A 24,186-nucleotide genomic window follows, 5' to 3' on the forward strand; every position below is an offset into this window, starting at 1 on the left:
ATGGAGGTAAAGGACTGTATCAACTGCAAGAGGCAAACATTCAAAAACAAGGACCAACAACAACTGAAATGTGTGCAAAAGGAGCTCAACCAAAAGCTCAGTCAGATAAGGAAACAGAACAAGGAATCATTGTAACATTTCCTTACAATGAACTCCAAAAAACTGTGGGAGTACGAATAAGGCAACAGGTCCTGATGGCATCTCTGCTTTTCTTCTAAAAACATGTGCAGAGGAACTGACTCTGGCTTGGTGCCCTATCTTTCAGAGGTCTGTAGACTCCCATACTGTCCCATCTCTGTGGAAAAAGGCCCTTATCACTCCAGTCCCCAAAAAGCTTTGTCCAAAAGAAAATAATGACTAGACCTGTTGCCCTGACGCCCAGTGTTTTGAAAAGATAATGGTGTGTGAGCTCCGTTCAGATGTGAACCGTGTTTGGCAAATAGATAAAGGATCTATAAGTAAAGTCATGGGATTCATGATGCAATCAACACCATAGTGCATCTCATTGTTAAGCATCTGGAAAACTCCGAGGCTTATGCTAGACTGTTATTTATTGATTTCAGCGTTCAATACAGCCACATGTCCTACTCAGCCAGTTAAAGCGGATGGGCGTCAACCCCTATGCATAAGGTGGTACCACTAATTTCTGACTAGCTGTACTCAGCAGGTTAGAGTTAACAGTACCCTCTGAGGCTAGAGACATTAGCACAGGAGCCCCACAGGGTTGTGTGAGTTCACCAAATGTTATTCACACTGTATACAAACGAATGCACTAGAGTAATCCTTATAATTATATTGTCAACTTTTCTGATGATATATTTTTGGTCTGCTGTACAAAGATGCTGAAACTACTGTGTACAGGTCAGCGATTCAAAAAAGTTAGTCAAGTGGTGTGATGAGAACCATCTCAATCTTAATGGTGTTTGACCCCGAGGACCTGGGTGTACACATGGACAACGTGCTGTGCTGGAAGGTCCAAATAGAGAGGGTCTGCTGCAGAGTCCAACAATGCCTCTATTTCCTACTTAGACTCAGGGTTTTGGAGTTGACCAGAAAATAATGCTCTTCTTCTACAGTGCAGCCATAGAGATTATCCTGAGATATGGCATCAAAGCCAAATTGGCCACCTGGCACACACTATCATGAAGGTCATGGGTGGCAATTATCATCAGCCGTTTGCGTCAGGGGTGTAGACATGGATGAGCCTGGGTGGACACAGGCCCGCCCACTGGGAAGCCAGGCCTTCACAGGCCCACCCAAACAGATTTGATGTGGTTTAAGCATTGTTGTGGACTTAGAAAAAAAGTGCAATTTTGAGAGTGAAAATCTGAATAATCTATAGGAAAACATAGGATTTTTCACACAGGAGTGCCTTTCCTAAACTGGTGGACCGTTTGGGAACATTTTGGCAGAATTAGAGTATACCCACTTCTCCAGGCACCACTACACCACTGCATAGGGCTGATGGAAAGACAGCAGTCACACACAGCATGATGTTAAAGCACCACTACACCACTGCATAGGGCTGATGGAAAGACAGCAGTCACACACATCATGATGTTAAAGCACCACTGCATAGGGCCGATGGAAAGACAGCAGTCACACACAGCATGATGTTAAAGCACCACTACACCACTGTATAGGGCTGATGGAAAGACAGCAGTCACACACAGCATGATGTTAAAGCACCACTACACCACTGCATAGGGCTGATGGAAAGACAGCAGTCACACACAGCATGATGTTAAAGCACCACTACACCACTGCATAGGGCCGATGGAAAGACAGCAGTCACACACAGCATGATGTTAAAGCACCACTACACCACTGCATAGGGCTGATGGAAAGAAAGCAGTCACACACAACATGATGTTAAAGCACCACTACACCACTGCATAGGGCTGATGGAAAGACAGCAGTCACACACAACATGATGTTAAAGCACCACTACACCACTGCATAGGGCCGATGGAAAGACAGCAGTCACACACAGCATGATGTTAAAGCACCACTACACCACTGTATAGGGCTGATGGAAAGACAGCAGTCACACACAGCATGATGTTAAAGCACCACTACACCACTGTATAGGGCCGATGGAAAGACAGCAGTCACACACAGCATGATGTTAAAGCACCACTACACCACTGCATAGGGCTGATGGAAAGACAGCAGTCACACACAGCATGATGCTTTAGGATAAGCAGTCCATAAACTCTGACCTAGTAAACCAGTAGGTCCCAATCATAAGAATACAAAAACACAACCATTAAGCATTTCCCAATTGAAATGTACAACTATTACTTCCCATTGCAAAAAATAAATGAATGTTCCGCCCACAAAGTAACCGGTGACCTAACGTTTGAAGTGGAACTGACAGCGTTTTAACTACTTTGCAGATATGAAACAGGCAATCATAATATCAGTAAAAATATACAACAAAACCATCTTCATAAGAGGTTTTAAAAATAGGTTCTATTTGACTCAACGTTCCATGACGTACACTAAGGCATTGTTGTCAGAATAGATGGATGCAGTTCAATGCATGATTAATATAATTCACCTATACATTTCTTGGTAGTCCAAAAATATTACTATCAGGTTGTAAATCAGAGCTGGACTGGTACATAGTTTGCTGCCTGCATTCAGGATGCACTGTTTCAGTTTCAATGACTGAATATTCAGGACAAAAATGGACGAATGTAACTAAGGCTGGGAATGTCAATACAATTAAAACAGCAAGGGCAATGATCACAAGTCAGTCATAACTTGGGTAATTTGCTACTGTATTTATTTAGCAAGTTAAAAACACAGAGCCTAACATTAGCTAGATAGCTAGCTAGCTGCTAGGAGGATGTTATGCCATTGGAGGAGTGCGTGAGTGACTGACTTTTTACCTTCATATCGTTTTTTTGGTGGCTATACACAGCTCTGTGGAACTTGTTCAGTTTATGTCTCAGTTGTTGAATCTTATGTTCATACAAATATTTACACGTTAAGTTTGACGAAAAGAAACGCAGTTGACGGTGAGAGGACGTTTCTTTTTTAGCTTAGTTTAGTTAGTCAAGAAAGCTCTAGATAACATGTAAACAGTCTAACCAGCTCTGCTACGGTGAGTAAAATGGTCAGAGTGAGGTGTTCTCTCATTTGTGTCTGGAAGTAGCTAGCCAGCTAGCCAACTTTAGCCAGTTAGCTCAGGTGCTTGGTTGGGACAAGCATACATTGGCATTATTATAATATATTTTTTAAGATTCTAAACCTGTTTTTGCTTTGTCATTATGGGGTATTGTGTGTAGATTGATGAGGGGGGGGGAAACAATGTAATCCATTTTAGAACAAGGCTTTAAGGTAACAAAATGTGGATAAAGTCAAGGGGTCTGAATACTTTCCGAATGCACTGTACATGCCATATGCTACTATTCAAGGCGATATGGGCTTGAAAACTATATTGCATCACCAGTGGCTATGCATTTTCTTTTAATTGGTAGAGATTTTGCAGCATTCCAAATGAACATCTATGTAGAGGTGTATTTATACACCACATCAAAGCCTTTTTTAACTCCAACCATATGACTCAGTTCACTGATAGAGTATATCCTAGAAGTGACAGTAATGCTTTTGAATGAGCACTTTTAGAACGCAATGAACTAAAGTGGTAACTGATAAATGAACCTGAAAGTAACAAACTGCACACCTACTGCCTTTTTAAATCCACTTTGGGGATATAACCTTATGTACTTACTGTTTTATCCCAGCAAAATCGAAGCTCTTTTGCAAAATGTAGATGTGGAGTGGCCCCTCGCTCGAGTCTGGTTGATGCACAAACACTCCCCTAGATTAACGCGTTTGTACTTTATGTAACGATGGTTACATTGAAACTGAAGCTCATGCCTTAGTGTAAATGCCTGTGCCAAAGCCTGACATCCTATCGTCCTTTTATCCACTGTACTTTGTTTATGCATAGATGTCATGTATTATAGATGATGCTTGTACCATGTTTGATCATGATTGTTTTTAGTATCTCAAAACGCAATTGGAGTTGTCCACAATGTGGTTTTAAAATAAAATCTGCAGTGATACTTAAATTCATTTTTTCTAACACAAACATACAGCAGGGTCAGGAAGGTCTTATGGTCTCAGACCCATCCGGCTGATCTGACCCTAGTAGCCCGATGCTGGAGCTGACAGGGGGCTCTCACAGCAGACATGCCCATGATAAAGACAGGGTAAGACACCCTGGACCTCTAGGAGAGGAGACCATGCCAGCAGCAGACTGAAGGTAGGACAGTTCCCTCCAAATCAGACCTCTGTGTCTCAGTGAAAGACAGGAGAGCAGTGGCTCAGCAGCAGTAGACAAAAAGTAACAACTGCAGCTTAATAAAGTCAGCACAGTTGATGTAATCCTCCTGAGTTCTCCTCCCAAAACACTTAGCCTTTCTGCCTCTCCCCCTTTCCATCTACCTCTTCTCCTCTCTATGGCATTCACCCTCTCCCTTCTCACTCATCATATTCCCCTTTTTCCTCTCCACCCTTCCTACCTCCTTTCCTGCAGTATAAATAATTTCCCAGCTCACCATGCTCAAGTCAGGCATTTCTCAGGCCTATAGGATGTGACTGTCCTCTCTTCCTCCCTCAACCTCTCCTGAAAGAGTGGTAATGGGTAGAGGAGATGACAATATAGAAGGACAAGGAATGAGTCCCAAATACACAGGGAAAAAAAAATATAAAAACACGATGGGTAATTGGGCATCACACCATCCTTTTCTTCCAGTAGCCATGGAAACGCAACTTCATTAGGCTACAGAGGATTATAGCCCCGGGCAAATCACTGACAACCTAAACCTAGACTATTCCCCCTCCACTTAGTAGTGCACTATATGGGGAATGGGGTCATTTAATATAGTGCACTCTGAGGGGGATATGGTGTCATTTAAAAGTTGTGCACTATAGTGAATAAGGTGTCATTTGAAGACAAGCAGTGGGTCAAAGAATCCTCATATTTCCCGCCATCTTGTGGAAGACATCCGTATCAACATACTGTAGGCCTACTGTGAGAATGGAATAACACTAGTGTGACTAACTTAAAACGAAGGAACTCAGACATTCTGATGTTCTGTCCGATACAGAAGTTGTGGAGTCGGACTGAGATGTAGACGTGCTTCAAAACAGCAGTTTCCAAACTAACCAGCTGAACGACTCACTCAAGATCCTCAGGAATAACTAGGCAGAAGTAGTTTTTTTCCAATGATATCAATCTGCCAGTACGGTTCACTAATTCATAATAAACTGCTTATGGCAGTAGGCAGAGCATGGCATTAGTCATGTAAACACCTTACTTTGCTCATCTTAAAATCGCCACATGGTTCATAATCGAAGTAAGCATACGCTGATTAAAACTTGGTTTTCAGGGCAATTTTGAATGATTACAACATGCAAACACCTTAAATCGCCGTTTCAGCGGTGTATTCTGTCTGTGCATGTAATAGCACCAGCCGACTCGAGTGAGCCTCCCTCTAACGCGAGTGACATGTCCCTACGTTCTATCGGCATCGAACACGTCACCCTCCCTAGGAGAGGGGGTGACCTCGGCAATTTATTGTTAAAACGAGAGGCTGCCTGGAACTTTAATTTCCCTTCGGTCTCACCGTAGATTTTGATCTGAAGCCATGCTTGTGATTTTGCAGGCCTATGTAGCCAAATTGTGTCGATGATCGTATTCTATCCATTTGTTTTTTTTGTATGTTTTCTTGATATATGAGAATTAACCAATGATCTCAGGCCACACCCAGCCATGATTTGTCCCCTGTATGTGTCCTTTGACACCATATAAACTAGTCACCCCGCAGAGTTTGTCATTATACCCCGATGAAGACAGCTTGTCTATCTAAACGTTGGATATTAGGTTATTACGTCTGAACCCCTAGAGTGTGCGGCTCTCCTTTAATTTTTCAAGTGTTCTACTCCGCTAACCAGCACCTCGCCTAAATAGGTGTGCGTTTCTTTCGCTTCTAGATCGAACTCCCAAAAATAACATGGTCGGTCAAGTAGAACCTTTGAGTGGCGATTTTCTGCATTCATCAAAGTCCCATCAGGTAGCCTGACTTCATGTGTCCATGTAAACACGATTATTAGGGAAATTGTTCTTCTTGCTAAATATGTGAACATTTTAAAATCAAACCATTATATTCATCTGACTACCCACAATAAATCGTATTGTGTGCATGTAACCGTACTCATTATATAGAAAGAATATGGAACATCTGCAGGGAAGCACAGAACTGGGATAATCTGATGGTAAACGGTGTTGGTGACTGGCCACATGTAGCAGAAGCAAGTCATATCGAGAGACTTACAAAACTGTGGTACATATACAGAACATAACACAACCCACCACAAGGGTCCCGCTATCACCACCACAATCTACACTTCACCACTGAAAAAGCAAGAGGAGTTACGAGTTTATTGGTTTGATAAGAGGGGTAACTGGACCAAGTGTAACATTGTACAGTACATACGTCAACGTAAACTGCTGTTTGAATAGAATTGCTTGAAAAATAACATTGTGTCCCACACCGTAAAGCCTAGGCCTTTGGTACGTTTATAACAATAACTGGTGCTGTAAGCACAGAACGACATTGAGGTCAGATCATCAAGTAGACGCTAGGATGAGATAAAGAAGAATTGGACAGCAAAGAAATCATAAAAGGAAACCAGAAAGTGCACAGAGCACAACATTCTAAATTTAGAAACCCCTACTCCCAGTGCAAATACACTTCCTGAAAGAGCATTGTGATTTCTGACATCACTGTCTAACCCCACTTTACCCCATTCTAAAGAAGCTGGAATCTTTCAGAGTGAATGTAAGAGAAAATGTGTGTATGTATATAATAGATAGAGGGTGTATATATTTTAGTGTGGCAGCTCGTGGGGCATCAGTTTGTAGTGGGAGCCACAGGAGGGACAGCGCTGAGCCTCGCCCTGATGAAGCCAGAACCACACCACTGCTGTGTTATCCTCCTCACCTAGAGATGGAGAGAGGGGAAGGGGAGAGAGGGAGAGGAGAGGCAGAGAGAGTGTTTGAAGGAGAGATTAGATATGAGCAGAGACTACAACAATCAGACAGCCAAGACAAATGAGAGTGGAATGGCTTCTGGCAACAGAAAGCTACCAGACAGCTGTTGAAAGACTAATATGAAGCCAGTCACGTACAGACACAGCCCACAATCCTCTTTGTGGTGATGGAGGGCACCAGATGAGGGTCAGCCTTGGAGCCCGCATACTCCTTGGGTTTCAGCATGCTGTAGGGGTCCTGGAAGGAATTCAAACAAGGCAGGTTCAGTAATAGACTTATACAGTATGAGAGAGTGAACTACAATAAGGGCAAAGCCCACTAAGAAACCTTGTAATGATCTTAGCTAAGTTAGCCAAGTAACATCAAATCATATTTTGTCACATGCTTCGTAAAACAGGTGTAGACTAAGTGAAATGCTTAAATTACCATCGCCTTCTCAATGCAGAGAAAAATAAGAGGAATACACAATAAGTAACGATAACTTAGCTATATACACACAGGGTACCAGTACAGAGTCAATGTGCAGGGGTCCGAGGTAATCAAGGTAGATACAAAAGTATCCTTCAAACTAGTGGATTCGGCTATTTCAGCCACACCCGTTGCTGACAGGTGTATACAATTTACATTTAAGTCATTTAGCAGACGCTCTTATCCAGAGCGACTTACAAATTGGAAAGTTCATACATATTCATCCTGGTCCCCCCGTGGGGAATGAACCCACAACCCTGGCGTTGCAAGCACCATGCTCTACCAACTGAGCCACACGGGACCACAATCAAGCACACAGCCACCCAATCTCCATAGGACAAACTTTGACCGTAGAATGGCCTTACTGAAGAACTGACTTTCAACGTGGCACCGTCATAGTATGCCACCTTTTCAACAAGTCAGTTTGACAAATATCTGCCCTGCTAGAGATGTCCCGGTCAACTGTAAGTGCTGTTATTGTGAAGTGGAAACGTCTAGGAGCAAAAATGGCTCAGCCGCAAAGTGGTAGCCCACACTAGCTTGTTCTCTGGAGTGAGGAATCACGCTTCATCAGCTGGCAGTGATGTGGACACCGAGGAACTTGAAGCTCTCAACATGCTCCACTACAGCCTCGTCGATGTGGATGGGGGCGTGCTCGGCCATCCGTTTCCTGTAGTCCATGATCAGCTCCTTTGTCTTGCTGACATTAAGGGAGATGTACAGTGAGGGGGGAAAAGTATTTGATCCCCTGCTGATTTTGTACGTTTTCCCACTAACAAAGAAATGATCAGCCTATAATTTTAACAGTAGGTTTATTTGAACATTCAGCTTAAAATGTTGAAAAGCTATTATGTGATTTCTTCACATTTTAAGCGCAGCAATGCGCACATGGTAGTAGGCTATAAGCCTATAAGGTCAACTTTTGTACTATTAGGGATAGTAGATTGACATAGGCTTTGCTTTTCGTTAGGGCTACTCATCTTGTTGGCTGATGAAAATTAGGCTAAATATGGAAACCTCTAACATTTTCAATATGGGCGTCGGAATTTAATTGCATTGTAGCCGACTTATGAGTTGAAATGCATTGGTTCCAATCTGAAGGAGCCAAGTGAATGAGGGGCTTCGGAGCACGGCAGCCGGGAATTACAATTATTATATTCAGCCCAAGGCCACAAAAGGCATGGATTTTTTTAGAGGGCATTACGGTCACACAAGGGGGATGCTGCCGGGAAATTCAAGGGTCGGTGAAAATATTATCAAGTGCTTGTCAAATTGTGAATGAGTGTGATGGTGTGCAGCTCAACACAGAACAGCTGCATGTGCGCACTTCCTTTGAAATCGTTTGGAGAAAATATCCTTTCTATTTTATTCAGCTATGTTCAATTGTATCCCTCATACTATAAACTTAAAAATGTATGCCATGGAATTCTAAGCAAATCTTGTCTGCTAAATTAACTCCCGTAGCCGACAGCCATGTGGCATAGCCATATCAGGGCCTAACATAAGGACAACTCCGCATGCTATTCTGTTCTTCTGAAATGTACTACATTTTCTTCAAATTATGTTTCTTTAGACCTGTGTAAAATAATGGATTTATTGTGATGGTGTAGAATATTTGACATCGATTTATTAGTTTTAAATGTAGATGTTCCAAAAAGGTCTGTGTCAGTAGCTTGTAGGCTATGCATGGAAGCCAGGAGATACTAAACATGTTTATGTTAATTAACGGTCAATTACCGTGAGACAATCACCGGCTGACAAAAGTGTGTGACCGCCACAGCCCTAGCCCTGCAACATCTGACGAGCATCAGAGCCGGCGTAGTAAGATTCAATCTTAGTCCTGTGTAGACACTGTCTGTTTGATGGCTCTGAGGTCGTAGCAGGATTTCTTATAAGCGGTCGGATTAGTGTCCCTCTACTTGAAAGCGGCAGCTCTTGACTTCAGCTCAAGGCAGATGTGGCCTGTAATCCATGGCTTCTGGTTGGGATATGTACGTACGGTCACCGGGGACGACGCCGTTGATGCACTTAAAACCCTTAGCCTATAAACTTACACAGCCCCATGGAAATCTAAGTAACATAAAATCCCCATCAAAATTTGTCTGTTAAGCTAGAGATATGTTGTTTTTGCATGGGCTGCGTCTCAATCCAAAACATCCACTGATATCGCCCTTTCCGGTGAAAGATGGCAGAGCTTGAGCGATCTTCTCACAAAAATGTCTGTAGTGTCCAAACGGTTTGGCCTACAAAGTGTAATGACCACGACTGAACCACTTTAGCTCTAGGATGCCCACAAACCTCATGATGGTTAAAAAAAAAGAAGTATATAATGAGATATTTTAGGCACTAAACTAAGGGGATAAATACATGTAAAAAAAAATATATATAATAATAATCCTGATCTTTCTTATACATCTCTCATATATAGGACACTTCAGAACAAACTTCCTTTGGATTTTTTGGGGGACTTATTCAACGCGTTTCTATTGGCTAATAGCAGTAATGCCAAATTCAATGTTTCATCCAATAATTTATATCTTTATACCTTAAGGAGTCTTAAAATTAAAACCGATCCTTGGTAAGACCAAAACAAATCCATATTTTAGCTTACAACAACCCCCCCAGCTTAGACTTGAGGGTTAATGAAGCCAGTGACTTATCTTGTAAACTCTTCAATGTTTTCAGATGAATCACAGAACATATTCGTCTGTTAGCGAAAGTCCTGTAGCTTAACAGCCGCTTCATGTGACCACTTTTGTATTGAGCGTTTCACTGGTAATTCCTGTCTGAGTTTTTGCTTATAAGCAGAAAACGAGAGGATAGAGTTATGGTCAGGTTTTCCAAATGGCGTGCGAGAGCTTTGTATGAGTCTCTGTGTGGAGTAAAGTTGATCTAGAGTTGTTTCACCGCTAGTTGTACAGGTTACATGCTGGTAGAAATGAGCTAAAAAAAAATGATTTCAGTTTTTCTTCAATTAAAATCACCGGCCACCAGGACAGAGTTCTGGTTAGATTTTCCAAAGGGAGGCAAATATCAGACCAGGGCAAATGCTGACAGACAGAGAGCCAGATGGGAAAATGAGAAAGAGTCTAAGATTACTGTCAAACTGATAGAGTGTGACCTAGCTGCCAAACTGACACTTGACAAAATACCAGCCGTTTTACCTCAACACAAGCCCTTAACTCAAATTCCATTGCATTACATTGGGCCATTGGACGTCCCCTTTAGCCTTTTTTAATTTATTTGATTGAATATCCGAAACATACAATATACTTGCAGTGAAGCCGCTCAACAACTACACACCAGTCATCCAACAGACTCCCATTTAGAGTGACACAGAAGCATCCAGGGTCAATGCCCTGCTCAGGGGCACATTGACAGATCTCCCACCAGCCCAAAAAACATGAACCCGAACTCGCCAAGATTCCCCCCTACAGTTTCCCAATAGCTGTCCATCAACCATCCGAGACCACTCCCACAGTCCCCACCCCAAGAAGAAAAAATAAAAATACAAATAATTCCATTCCCCATTTCTAAGAACCCCCCCCAATGCACCAACAAAATGAAAGAGGAAAAAGAGAAGAAAAACAACAGAATGCAAAGAAATTTAAAAAATAAAGGACATCAAGGACAACTAATCAGAACAGCAATGCCAACTAAATATGTTTGAGTGCATGTCTGGCACTATTACGTGTGTGTCCGTGTATTTGAATTGGAGTGTGTATGTACAAACACATGCACGGCATCAGCCTCAGGCAAACCTGCATTAGCTGTAAAAACACTGCCCCGCAATGTAATTTAAAACATACTTTTTATTCTGTTTTATTCTTTACTTTGACCATCATTCTCTCACGCACAGCAACTCCACTCCCATCTATCTCTGCTGGCCACCCTCTTTGGATTTCTACAGAAGTCGCAAGTTTACATACATCTTACATTTACATTTAAGTCATTTAGCAGACGCTCTTATCCAGAGCGACTTACAAATTGGAAAGTTCATACATATTCATCCTGGTCCCCCCGTGGGAATTGAACCCACAACCCTGGCGTTGCAAGCGCCATGCTCTACCAACTGAGCCACACGGGACCATCTTAGACAAATACATTTAAATGCAGTGTCACAATTTCTGACATTTAATCCTAGTAAAAATCCCCTGTCTTCGGTCAGTTAGGATCACCACTTTACTTTAAGAATGTGAAATGTCAGAATAATAGTAGAGAGAATTATTTATTTCAGCTTTTTTTCTTTCATCACATTCCCAATGGGTCAGAAGTTTACATACACTCAATTAGTATTTGATAGTATTGCCTGGCTTTTTTGTTGTTTTGAAGCAGTGGCTTCTACCTTGCTGAGCGGCCTTTCAGGTTGTGTCGATGTAGGACTCGTTTTACTGTGAATATAGATACTTTTGTACCCGTTTCCTCCAGCATCCTCACAAGGTCCTTTGCTGTTGTTCTGGGATTGATTTGCACTTTTCACACAAGTATATTAATCTCTAGGAGACCGAACGAGTCTCCTTCCTGAGCGGTATGATGGCTGCGTGTTCCCATGGTGTTACTACTTGCGTACTATTGTTTATACAGATGAACATGGTACCTTCAGGCATTTGGAAATTGCTCCCAAGGATGAACCAGAATTGTGGAGGTCTACAATTTTTTTCTGAGGTCTTGGCTGATTTCTTTTGATTTTCCCATAATGTCAAGCAAAGAGGGACTGATTTTGAAGGTAGGCCTTAAAATACATCCACAGGTACACCTCCAATTGACTCAAATGATGTCAATTAGCCTATCAGAAGATTCTAAAGCAATGACATTTTTTGGGCAGCCAGACCAGTTCCCTACCCCCTCCCGCTGCTGCCTCCATTTTTGGGGTAATGCTGTAATCTATTGGTTGCACTCTTGGATTGAGCAGACCTTCTCGTACAATTCTGGTAACTCCATGAAGGACATAACTCTACCATCCCAATATCATTTAAGAACAAAAATACCCTTTCCCATAAATACAGGTATTTTATCAACCAGCACATTTGAGTTCAGCCATAATATTTGTGCTCTCTTTTAAGGGGGATGAAATTGAAATTGTAGCCAGCGCTGCAATGCTTGTTTGAAAAAGAGATACTTTTTTCAAAATATCTTTTTCAATCAATAGAACATGAGCCAAAAAGGCACATTTTAAACAATGGATGAGCTTTTCTTAGTATTCTACTTGAGAACCATTTAGGGTTCAAGTAAAACTTTTGAATAAGTGAAGCTTTTAGAGAAAGGTTTAGTGCTTTCATATTTAATAATCTCAACCCACCCAATACATATTCATTATATAGATAGGCACGCTTTATTTTGTCTCGTTTAGCGTCCCAGATAAAGCTAAATTTGTTTTGCTCATATGATTTGAAAAACGAATCATCAGGAGTAGGCAGCACCATAAGTGAGTAAACTGATATGACTAAGGAGTTATCAGGGCAATTTCTCCATAAAGACAGGTATTTACCTCTCCATGGTTGCAGGATCTCATCTATTTTTACAAGTTTTCTATTGAAATTCATTGTGGAGAGCTAATTTTTATATTTTGTGATATGAATAACAAGTATGTCTATTTCAGCATCAGCCCATTTTATAGGTAAACTGCATGGTAATGTAAAAGTTGTATTTTTTTAAAGATCCAATACATAATATTGTACACTTCTCAATTAGGTTTTAGTCCAGAAAAGTTATCTAGATCTTCAATGAGACATTGCAGGGATCTAGCTTGCGGACTTAATATAAAAGTCGTGAGTCGTCAGCATATATGGACACCTTTGTTTTTAAGCCTTGGATTTCTAATCCTCTAATGTTATTGGATCTGATTTTAATAGCTAACATTTCGATGGCCATAATGAATAGATATGTGACAGCGGACACCCTTGTTAAACTCCTCTTTACAATTCAAAACTCTGAGAAGTAGCCATTATCTACTATTTTACACCTGGGGTTGCTATACATTATTATTACCCATTTTCTAAGAGAATCGCCTAAATTGAAAGAAATCCAGGCATTTATAAATAAAATCCAGTCTTACTTTATCAAATGCCTTTTCAAAATCCGCTATAAATACCAGGCATGGTGTCTTAGATGTTTCATGATGTTCTATTATTTCTAGTAGTTGTCGTATCTCCAATGTATCATCCATGTAAAAAAAAATAATAATAAAAAAAAAGTCTGATCAGGATGAACAATACCTGGTAAAACCCTTTAAAAAAAATTCTGAGTGCTATGCATTTCGCTAGTATTTTTGCATCACAACATTGAAGTTTAAGGGGCCTCCAGTTTTTTTTTTTTGATAGACGGCAAATATAAAGACCCAGTCTGTGTCTTGTTTTAATAGAGAAATCAAACCTTCCTGCTGAGTACCTGACAGACTACCATTTCAATAGGAGTAGTTAAAACAAAGCTAACAAAAATGTAGCTTTTAGTACATCAAAAAATGCTTGATATACCTCTACCAGCATGCCATCAAGCCCTGGGGTTTTTACAGACAAAGGATTTAATGGCCTCAACAAGTTATTCCTCTAATTTGGCCTTCGCACTGATCTTTCTGTACATTTGTTAATTTTCCATTTTTTATATTATTTGGAAAGAATTCCTTACCGTAATCTTCATTCAGTGGGAGAAAATGAGACGGAAAAGAGAACATCTGCCTAAAATATTTAGCTTCCTCTTAAAATATAATTCGGAGAATCATAGTTGACTCCGTTTTCCCTTGTTAGTCTTGTCTCTTTAGACAGAAACTGCTTTTTTAAATGATTGATACATATGGAATTGAATGACCTCTGGGTACATTTAAAAAGGTTTCCTAAACAATACGGGGATTGCTTAACCTATTATAAATTATTTTGTCTTATTTCTAACTAATTTTTCCTCCAGTAAACTTTGATTAAATTTCCAATATCCCCGCGCACGTGGAAATTCTATAAGAGTTATGAGAAGGCCAATTAGATGATGATCCGATCGCATTCTGTCTCCTATTAAAAAACTTTAATGGAAAATAGAAAGAGACAAGAAACTAGCTCGATTAAGTCTACTCTATCGTGCATTTTTTAGTCTACAAATATACACTATTTCTAATGTGTCCATAATATTTGTGATTTCCTGAAGGGCACGGCAATGACAGTTTATAGAGTGACTTCCTTTACGGTCCATTGTGGTACTTAACACTGTTATAGTCTCCTACCATAATGATTTGACCATTTGTTGCCTGTAAGTTCAATAAATTGGTTTAAATGTTTTCGAAGTAGTATGGATCATCCTGATTTGGACCATCTAGATTAATGAGCCAAATCTCTTATTCGTCCACTTTCATATTCAAAAAGATCCACCTTCCTTGCAAATCATCCCTGACTATTTGCACATTCAGATCTACATTTTTGTTGATATTAATTATCACACCTTTTGAGATCCTTTGTCCATGACAGAAAATTATTTCACCACCCCATTTCTTTTCCCACACAACTTCATCTAAGGATGCAGTGAGTTTACTGTAAACAGTATTTTATATTCCTTTTCGCAATGTAAAAAGTGATCTTTTTTAATAATCTGCTAAACCGTTACAATTATAACTGGCTATACTTATTTCACCCCCTTACCATACCTAGATACTATTCTCACTCTAAATTGACCATAATTATTGCTTGTAAAGTTACTGCCATCAGAGGTATTATGACGGTCAAAATTAAAGCTTTCAAATGTCTGATATTTAGAATTCAAGAAATAGGTTCTAGCAATATTTGATTTAAAAGCACAATTGTTGCACGACTGTACCTAACCATAAATATCAATGCCTTTCTTAAAATCAATACACAGAAGTATATATTTTTAAACCTGCATATTTAGCTAAAAGAATTCCAGGTTAGCAGGCAATATTAACCAGATGAAATTGTGTCACTTCTCTTGCGTTCATTGCACGCAGAGTCAGGGTATATGCAACAGTTTGGGCCGCCTGGCTCGTTGCGAACTAATTTACCAGAATTTAATGTAATTATGACATAACATTGAAGGTTGTGCAATGTAACAGGAATATTTTAGACTGATGGATGCCACCCGTTAGATAAAATACGGAACGGTTCCGTATTTCACTGAAAGAATAAATGTTTTGTTTGAGATGATAGTTTCCGGATTCGACCATATTAATGACCTAAGACTCGTATTTCTGTGTGTTATGTTATAATTAGGTCTATGATTTGATAGAGCAGTCTGACTGAGCGATGGTAGGCACCAGCAGGCTCGTAAGCATTCATTCAAACAGCACTTTCGTGCGTTTTGCCAGCAGCTCTTCGCAATGCTTCAAGCATTGCGCTGATTATGACTTCAAGCCTATCAACTCCCAAGATTAGGCTGGTGTAACCGATGTGAAATGGCTAGCTAGTTAGCAGGGTGCGCGCTAATAGCGTTTCAAACGTCACTCGCTCTGAGACTTGGAGTAGTTGTTCCCCTTGCTCTGCATGGGTAACGCTGCTTTGAGGGTGGCTGTTGATGTGTTCCTGGTTCGAGCCCAGGTAGGAGCGAGGAGAGGGACGGACGGAAGCTATACTGTTACACTGGCAATACTAAAGTGCCTATAAGAACAGCCAATAGTCAAAGGTATATGAAATACAAATCGTATAGAGAAATAGTCCTATCTCTCCTATAATAACTACAACCTAAAACTTCTTACCTGGGAATATTGAAGACTCATGTTAAAAGGAACCACCAGCTTTCATATGTTCTCATGTTCTGAGCAAGGAACTTAAACGTTAGCTTTCTTACATGGCACATAATGCACTTTTACTTTCTTCTCCAACACTTAGTTTTTGCATTATTTAAACCAAATTGAACATGTTTCATTATTTATTTGAGGCTAAATTGATTTTATTGATGTATTATATTAAGTTAAAATAAGTGTTCATTCAGTATTGTTGTAATTGTCATTATTACAAATACATTTCTAAAAAAATAAAAAAATATTTTTTTATTGGCCAATTTATCGGTATCGGCTTTTTTGGATCCTCCAATAAATCGGTATCGGCGTTGAAAAATCATATTTGGTCGACCTCTAGTACAAATGTATTCTGTACAATATGTTATTATTCCCCAATGCCCCTATTCTGACAACTTCTCCCTGCTTGTTGTAAACATATATAAACATGTAGACAAGTACATAAAGAAACAAGAAACATAAAATTATAAAACAGTTTGACAGAGAGGTGAGAGAGGAAGAGAAGAAAGGGAGTGAGAAGAGAGCGAGATAAGGTGTGTATGTACAAGCGAAAATGTAATTGAGTAAGTATGTTCATATCCACTTCATTGTGTTCAGATATTTTTACAGTTCCCATACTTCTTTCATACCCTGAAGTCCCTGTAGAATTTAGTACAGCCATGGTGTTATGGAGCCGTCACGGGAATAGCGGTCCATCTATAAAGAGTTTGTCCACAATGAGAAAGGCTCGCTTACCCTTCTCCCTCAGTTGTCTCTGTACCGGATACAGTCTCTTACTACGTTCGTTTATCTCCCATGGAAATTGGTCATTGAGACCGAATGTGTCCCTTTAAGCTCCCTTCCCCTGACTTTGATCAGCTCCTTTTGTTGGTAGTGTTCAAATTTTGCGATGATCGGACAGGGACTTATGGTCTTGTCACTCTGAGCTCCAAGTCTGTACTCGGTGGAAAGTCACCTTGTTTACAGTCTCTATAGGAAGTTTCAAGGCGGATTGCATGAATTCTCTGATCTCGCCCTCTTATTGGATGCGTCCTCCGGAATCTCAGAAAAAAAGATTCACGCATGCTACGACTTTGTATGTCTAGTAGCGACTCCTTCACCACCCTGTTTTCCCCGAGTAGACAATCCATGTTGGAATCGTGGATTTTTACCTTAGGCTGTGAGTGCCTTGTTCGCTCCTTGGAGCGTGAGAATATCACTCTGGCTAAACGCCAAACTCTCCCTCAGCCCTGCTACCTCCTCACACAACTTTTACAGTGTTGCATGAATTGCAGCCAGAGCACTAGCCTCTACTTCAACGGTAAGTAAATTGTCCGTGTCTGTAGATGAATCGGTTTCTTTTTTGGGGTTCGGGTTAAAGTTAATTTGTGAGGTAGTTGGATCTTTCCATGATGGAGTATGTTGTTCCTCCATGACGTAAAGCTGTTGGTACTCGTCTATTCCCCTCAGGATCTCCTTAGATTCCAGGTTTGCTTTTACTGCAACCAGTTTTCTGAAAAGATAACAATGAGTCTTTCCCACAACAGGTATCTGTAGTACAGCCAGCTAGTACTCGTGGAACCCATGCAAAAACACGTTTGGTATTCGTATTTAATTAATAGCCGTTTCATTTTAATCAAAACTAACAAACCAAGTGTTTTCCAGCATACCGTGTTCAGCTGCGCACTCTGACGTCACCTTGCAGAGTTGGCCTTTATTTTTTGATGCACATCAGTTCTAGCGTGTTAATATGCTTTATGGAAAAATGTCCCGACGCTCCCAATGCTCTGTCTAAACGCAAATACACCTTGCACCCGATAGTTTGAAACATTTGGAACTTAAATAAAATACATTTTAAAAAAAATAGCAATTCCACCACTGTTTGGGAGCACTTGCGGGGGCTGCATGCTACGCCACTGCTTATAACTATAAGAAATCTAAGATGTCAAATAAATTATATCCAGCTCCAACTATGCATTTAGTTTGCCAACTAGATGTCAATATTAATCTTCTTGGTTACAGCAGAGACATTCAACCCCCTCCTAAATCAAGATCCCTGTTGCCTAAATTGTTTTGTGCGTCAATAAAAATAAAAATAAACATTTGTTTTTAGAAATAGCTCCCCTTGCTCACACATTCGTTAATACCCTATACCCGGTATGGTATGGTATGACGGTATAATGACCCTAGTTTAGGCCAAGGGAGGGTCTCTTTTTTTGCTCTTCACGGCACCGTGAAGCTTATAGCACTTTCATTTTTTTACTTGATGATTTGGGCTCCCGAGTGACGCAGCGGTCTAAAGCACTGCATCTCAGTGCAAGAACCAGTCCCTGGTTCGAATCCAAGCTGTATCACATCCGGCCGTGATTGGGAGTCCCATAGGGCAGCGCACAACTGGCGGTACAAGAATATTTTGAAGATAAATACACAACGCAGAGGATGACAGGACTAAAGACAAGAGTACTAAACTAAATAATGGTCAATAGGGAATTGTCAATGTAAATAGTTGGTCTTCAGTTCAACAGCTGTTTAGAATCTGTGGAATTTCACTCCTGAACTCAGAGCTACGTTCTGTACATCGAGTCAGGGACAGGATAATTGTTATTTGGTCATTGGCCCAGTTGTACTGCAAGGACTTCTGATTGGTCAACCCCAGGCTAGGGTGGGGTTATAAGTGGCATCCTGTCCTTTGTTCTGTGGAGAAAAACTGAGGACAGGGAAGACTGAAGTCCACTTTTCAGCATAGCATCTATGATTTGTCCTTCTCAAATAAATTATTTTCTCCACCTGATTTGCTTTGGGGTCAGTGTTATTGAAGAATAACATCAATTGCTAACACCGGTGTAGGCCGTCATTGTAAATAAGAATTTGTTCTTAACCAACTAGCCTAGTTAATTTTTTCATTTAAGTTAAAGGTCTACCAGATGTTATTTTTTTTCAACATAGAAATGCCTAATTTGCACATATGTTGACACTGGTATTGTGCTGGATGAGATAATGAAAATGAGGTTGAAACATGGTGGAGTTGCCCATTAACTATGAACAAGATCAAATGTTCCAGATACAAAAGATAAACTTACTGTATGCAGTTTATCAAAGTTGTTTTGAGTAAAGGCATCAGCATGCTTCAGTTTGGCTTGCGGTCAGCCAAAGTCAGCTAGGCGAACAAGTGTGTTCGCACACTCCCGTAAAAGACCTTTGCTTCAAAAACGAGACAAAAAGCAACAATAGTAAGGTTTGTCCATTTTGAGATGCCCTAGCTTCCTCAAAAGTCAGAATTCATCTAAGAAACCTCAAGAAATCTGTCAATACTTTGACGTTTTTGCAGAGATCTTAGTCGTGCAATTTTACATCCAAGATGTTTGGTGCAGCATTTCTAAATGTCAATGTGCATGAAAACAAGTAGTCTTTCGTTGAATTGAAGATTTTCCTGAGACTTCAGCATGTCTCAAGAAAAAAACAATTTGCCCCAAAAAACCTCAGCGAAGCCCAAAACGAACATAAACATCAAAATGTCATCCAAATATGCACAAACTCTTCCGAACTGTATCGGCTGGGAAGCATGCAGACGCCTTAACACCTGCTTCCGACCGGAAACGTGGAATGGTCCAATGGAAATGCGAGTGCAATGTGAGAAGATGTGTCGTACCTTGGCTGGAGGCTGTGTTAAAGCCAGGTGCAACTTTGCTAAACTGCGTACATTAAGTGCATCTTTTGTACTTTAAAAATATAATTTCTCACTGGTATGAAAATTAAGTCCAAAGGTTTGCAAAAAGCCAGGATTAACATGTCTAACTAGTGATATACATATTATTCCCAGAGTCCATGTGTTTTATAGTAGTTAGTTTGAATAGAACGTGCAACCTTACTCTCCCCCCCCCCCCCCAATTCTATTGATTAACACGATAGCCGTACAAGTGATTGACAAATAAGTGTTGCGTTTCGGCCACCCCCATATCAAAATGCATCACTCAAATGTAGCTGGCTGTCTTCAGTAACTTGTCTTCTAACGAGTGGTGTAAACAACATTTCCAGTTTCCATGTGTTTTTTTAGTTGTGTTAGTTTCAACAGCGCATACTAATTCATATGAGTGATTTATCTCCACTTGTCAAAACAGGGGGATTGGTGCAAATCCAGTTCATAAGGTGCTCTAAAAAATAAACAATAATATGATGACTAATGTAGCACATGCATGTGTAGGTAACACATTTGATGTTTAGGTTTTAAATATATCATGAACTGGTTTAGCATATTCATTGATTTAAACTGACCTTTGTTTTGACATTGGTCTATTTATCAAAGGTTGTTGTCAACAGGATGTAGCGACAGAGTCATTTTCAACCTGTTATAGGAATGTACCTTTAAAACGTTCAACTAACTTCCAAAAGTATTCTACTTAATTATGAACAAAACTGCTTAATGATTACAAAAACGTGATGTGATTTTTTTATTTTGATGATCTACCAGAAATCATAAATAAACTGATTAGACTTACCCTGGCCTTGGGTTCTCGAGAGCTACATCAACGCTAGCGTTCTAACGTTAGTTAGTGCAATACACCTGACGTTAAAATATTATTACAAATATTCCAAAATCTTGACGTACCGCGCCCTGTTGGGCAGCCTTCATAACGATCTTCTCCAGACCAGTGGCCTGCTCCTCGTCGGTGGGGATGCCTGAAAACATGTAATCATCAGTGTTTGCTAGCAAGCTTAGCTAACTAGCTTATCAGCTAGCTGAAGTGATTGGAATTAGCTAGCCAGCTAGCAAAATTAGCACTGGGCTACTTTCGCGCTAACCACACTCAATAATAAAGTCGACACTAAGCTAGATGGCTAATGCACCATATTTGGCTAAGGTAGCTATAAAGACAAAATAGCTCAATATAGAAAATGGAAAAATGTACATCTGCTCAGTTAGCTACTTCATGTGAACAAAAAACGGACGACATAAAAAAAATATATATATATTTTGCTACAAGGAACATTTTATGACAGCCATCTAATACTATACTGTTAGCTAGCTCTGATAAATAGGATAGCTAGCCTTGCGCCATTGCCTGGCATCGTCTGTCCTTGGCATGACATCAAATATGTCTAATATGATGCTTCTGCCCAAAAACTCAACATTACCGACTCACCTCCAGCAGCCATGCCGCGGGTGAGAATAGGGAACGGGGCCGCCCGGCAAGTTGTAGCGGCCCTGATGGACGATCGGAGCAGTAACCTTGCAGCCATTTCTCCTTCTGGTCGAAAATACAACTGGCAGCACGCTGATGACGTTAATATTTTTACCTTCTTCTTCTTCTTCTTCTTTGGAAGTTAATTGGCGGATCGCATCCAACTTTTAGGTGCACACACCGCCACCTACTGTACTAGTGTGTGATGCCATTCACGGCCTACCTACATCATATTCTTAGATACAATAAATCAAAATTGGGGAAAAGGAAAATTACCATACCACCTATTAGTACTCTATAAAAAAAACACCACCCATTCCACTATTTAACCCTATCTAGTCCTTCTCCAGACCAATGGTCTGAGGGGACATACCACTACCACTCAACATCTCCTGCAGCTGTTCTGCAGTATGTCTTCTCCTTTTCCTCACCGGATCTACGTCTCATCAAGCGGTGGACGTCACAAACACAGAGAATCTTCCATTTCAACTGCTCCTCTTCAACACTTTATGCCACCCTTGTTATCACTCCATTCAACGGCGCCCGGAGAGAAAAGTTCCTGCCTTTCTAGGGTGTTTTCCTAGCCAACGTGCTGAATTCTTCTGTATAAGCACTTTGTGACAGATACTAATGTAAAAAGGGCTTCATAAATACATTTGATTGATTGATCACTATTCCACTACCTTGTCCCTACCTGATCCGCTCAAAACACCTTGTAACTCTTCTGCAGTAAAATGTCATACACCCAAGTACTTCTCTGCAGATAACATCACAAAATCTATCCTCTGTGATTTACATTCTATTCCCACGATACTGTTGACAACCATGACCATGAACGCCAAAAAAACCAACCTTACTGAAACACATGTTAATCCTATCACTCTATTGATCTCAGCCTACTCACAGGGATACTCTTAAGCACCTACAGTTTACACACAACTTTTTCCACTGATACCACACATTCCTTTGTCTCATGTCCAACTGCACATTTCTCACATCTAGGAATTTCCCTCCTACACACTGCTGCCACATGACCCATAAGCTTGACACCTAAAACATCGTAATGGGTTCGGGACAAAAGCTCTCACGGGATAACTGACATCCTAAATTGACTATTTGGTAAAAACTCTGCATCAAAACTCAGTAGTACAGACATCTTAAACTTCTGTTGGCCCTCAACACTTAATGCCACTCCAGTTATCACTCCTTTCAACGGCACCCTGCTCCGGGAAGGAAAGCAAGTCACAGTTCTTGTCCCCAGTCGCATGGTGCGGAGAGCACGCTCCCTCTGAACAGCAGAAACGCAAAAAATCTACATGATTCCACCGACCCAACCTCTTCTCCACCCAACCTGGCACCACATATGGATCAGCCAGAAGACAAGGATCCATTCTCTCCAAAAAATCTCACTCACACTCGGCCAAAAAAGATCTTTATCACCATCTGGACGATGCTCAAACTCAGCGGTCTTCACCGCACATGCCGCCGCAGTTGATTCATCATCACTCTAGTCCTGTTCAACTTCCTTCTGCAGCACTCCATACTCTTAATATTTTGTACTTTCTTCCTTTTTTCCTGCCCACCTTCTTACCAACCTCTATGGGTTCCTTCGACTCCATCTCCAAATCCGACAATGTCACGACCGTCGTATAAATAATTGGACCAAGGCGCAGCGTGAGTAGAGTTCCACATTTTAATAATAGTGAAACTTCCAAAACAACAAAGATATAACGATCGTGAAAAATGTAGCGCAAGTATGCACTCATACAAAACAATATCCCACATCGCAGGTGGGAAAAAGGACACACTAAGTATGATCCCCAATTAGAGGTAACGATTATCAGCTGCCTCCAATTGGGAACCATACACACACACCAACATAGAAACACAATACCTAGAAACCCCCTCAGTCACGCCCTGACCTAAAACACCATAGAGAACCCTGAGGGCTCTCCATGGTCAGGGAGTGACAGTACACCCCCCCCCCCCCCCACCCCCAAAGGTGCGGACTCCGAAAGCAAAACCTGAAACTAGATGGGAGGGTTAGGGTGGGCAACTAGCGTCGGTGGCGGCTCCGGTGCGGGACATAGCACCCGCTCAGACTGCAGATCCGGCCATGAAGCCAGGGTGAACGCTGTGCCCGGACTGGGCACCGGCGCAGAGGAAGGCTCCGGCCATGGAGCGGGACCGGACGCCGCGCCTGGACTGGGCACCGGCGCAGAGGAAGGCGCCGGCCATAGAGCGGGACTGGACGCCAGGCCTGGACTGAGCACCGGCGCAGGAGAAGGCTCCGGCCATGGAGCGGGACTGGATGCCATGCCTAGACTGAGCACCGGCGCAGAGGACGGCTCCGGCCATGGAGCGGGACTGGACGCCAGGCCTGGACTGAGCACCGGCGCAGAGGAAGACTCTGGCCATGGAGCGGGACTGGACGCCGTGCCTAGACTGAGCACCGAGGAAGGCTCCGGCAATGGAGCGGGACTGGACGCCTGGACTGAGCACCGGCGCAGAGGAAGGCTCCGGCCATGGAGCGGGACTGGACGCCGTGCCTAGACTGAGCACCGAGGAAGGCTCCGGCAATGGAGCGGGACTGGACGCCTGGACTGAGCACCGGCGCAGGAGAAGGCTCCGGCCATGGAGCGGGACTGGACGCCTGGACTGAGCACCGGCGCAGGAGAAGGCTCCGGCCATGGAGCGGGACTGGACCCCGTGCCTGGACTGGGCATCGGCGCAGTGGAAGGCTCCGGCCATGGAGCGGG

At 41.6% G+C, this 24,186-nt stretch overlaps 1 protein-coding gene across 1 annotated transcript; it reads right to left on the reverse strand.

Annotated features, from left to right (window-relative positions):
* Positions 1-6,446: 6,446 nt before the first annotated feature.
* On the reverse strand, positions 6,447-21,578 carry LOC139552141 (cytochrome c oxidase subunit 5B, mitochondrial-like). Its single transcript, XM_071363572.1, has 4 exons — positions 21,389-21,578; positions 20,854-20,924; positions 7,210-7,309; positions 6,447-7,022 (listed from the first exon to the last, which is right to left on the reverse strand). The coding sequence occupies exons 1-4, from the start codon at positions 21,483-21,485 to the stop codon at positions 6,910-6,912; spliced, it is 381 nt and encodes a 126-aa protein (XP_071219673.1). The 5' UTR covers positions 21,486-21,578; the 3' UTR covers positions 6,447-6,909.
* Positions 21,579-24,186: the final 2,608 nt, after the last annotated feature.

Source organism: Salvelinus alpinus, chromosome 24 (assembly GCF_045679555.1).
Source record: "Salvelinus alpinus chromosome 24, SLU_Salpinus.1, whole genome shotgun sequence".
Taxonomy (NCBI): Eukaryota; Metazoa; Chordata; class Actinopteri; order Salmoniformes; family Salmonidae; genus Salvelinus; species Salvelinus alpinus.

What these genes read in the sequence shown, in the direction of transcription:
- LOC139552141 (XM_071363572.1), bottom strand. Translation starts at nt 21,485, where the DNA reads ATGGCTGCAAGGTTACTGCTCCGATCGTCCATCAGGGCCGCTACAACT. An exon ending in CCGCGGCATGGCTGCTGGAG is followed by an intron (nt 20,925 to 21,388) that starts GTGAGTCGGTAA and finishes ACATGTTTTCAG; the next exon opens with GCATCCCCACCGACGAGGAG. An exon ending in GAGGATTGTGGGCTGTGTCT is followed by an intron (nt 7,023 to 7,209) that starts GTACGTGACTGG and finishes CTCCATCTCTAG; the next exon opens with GTGAGGAGGATAACACAGCA.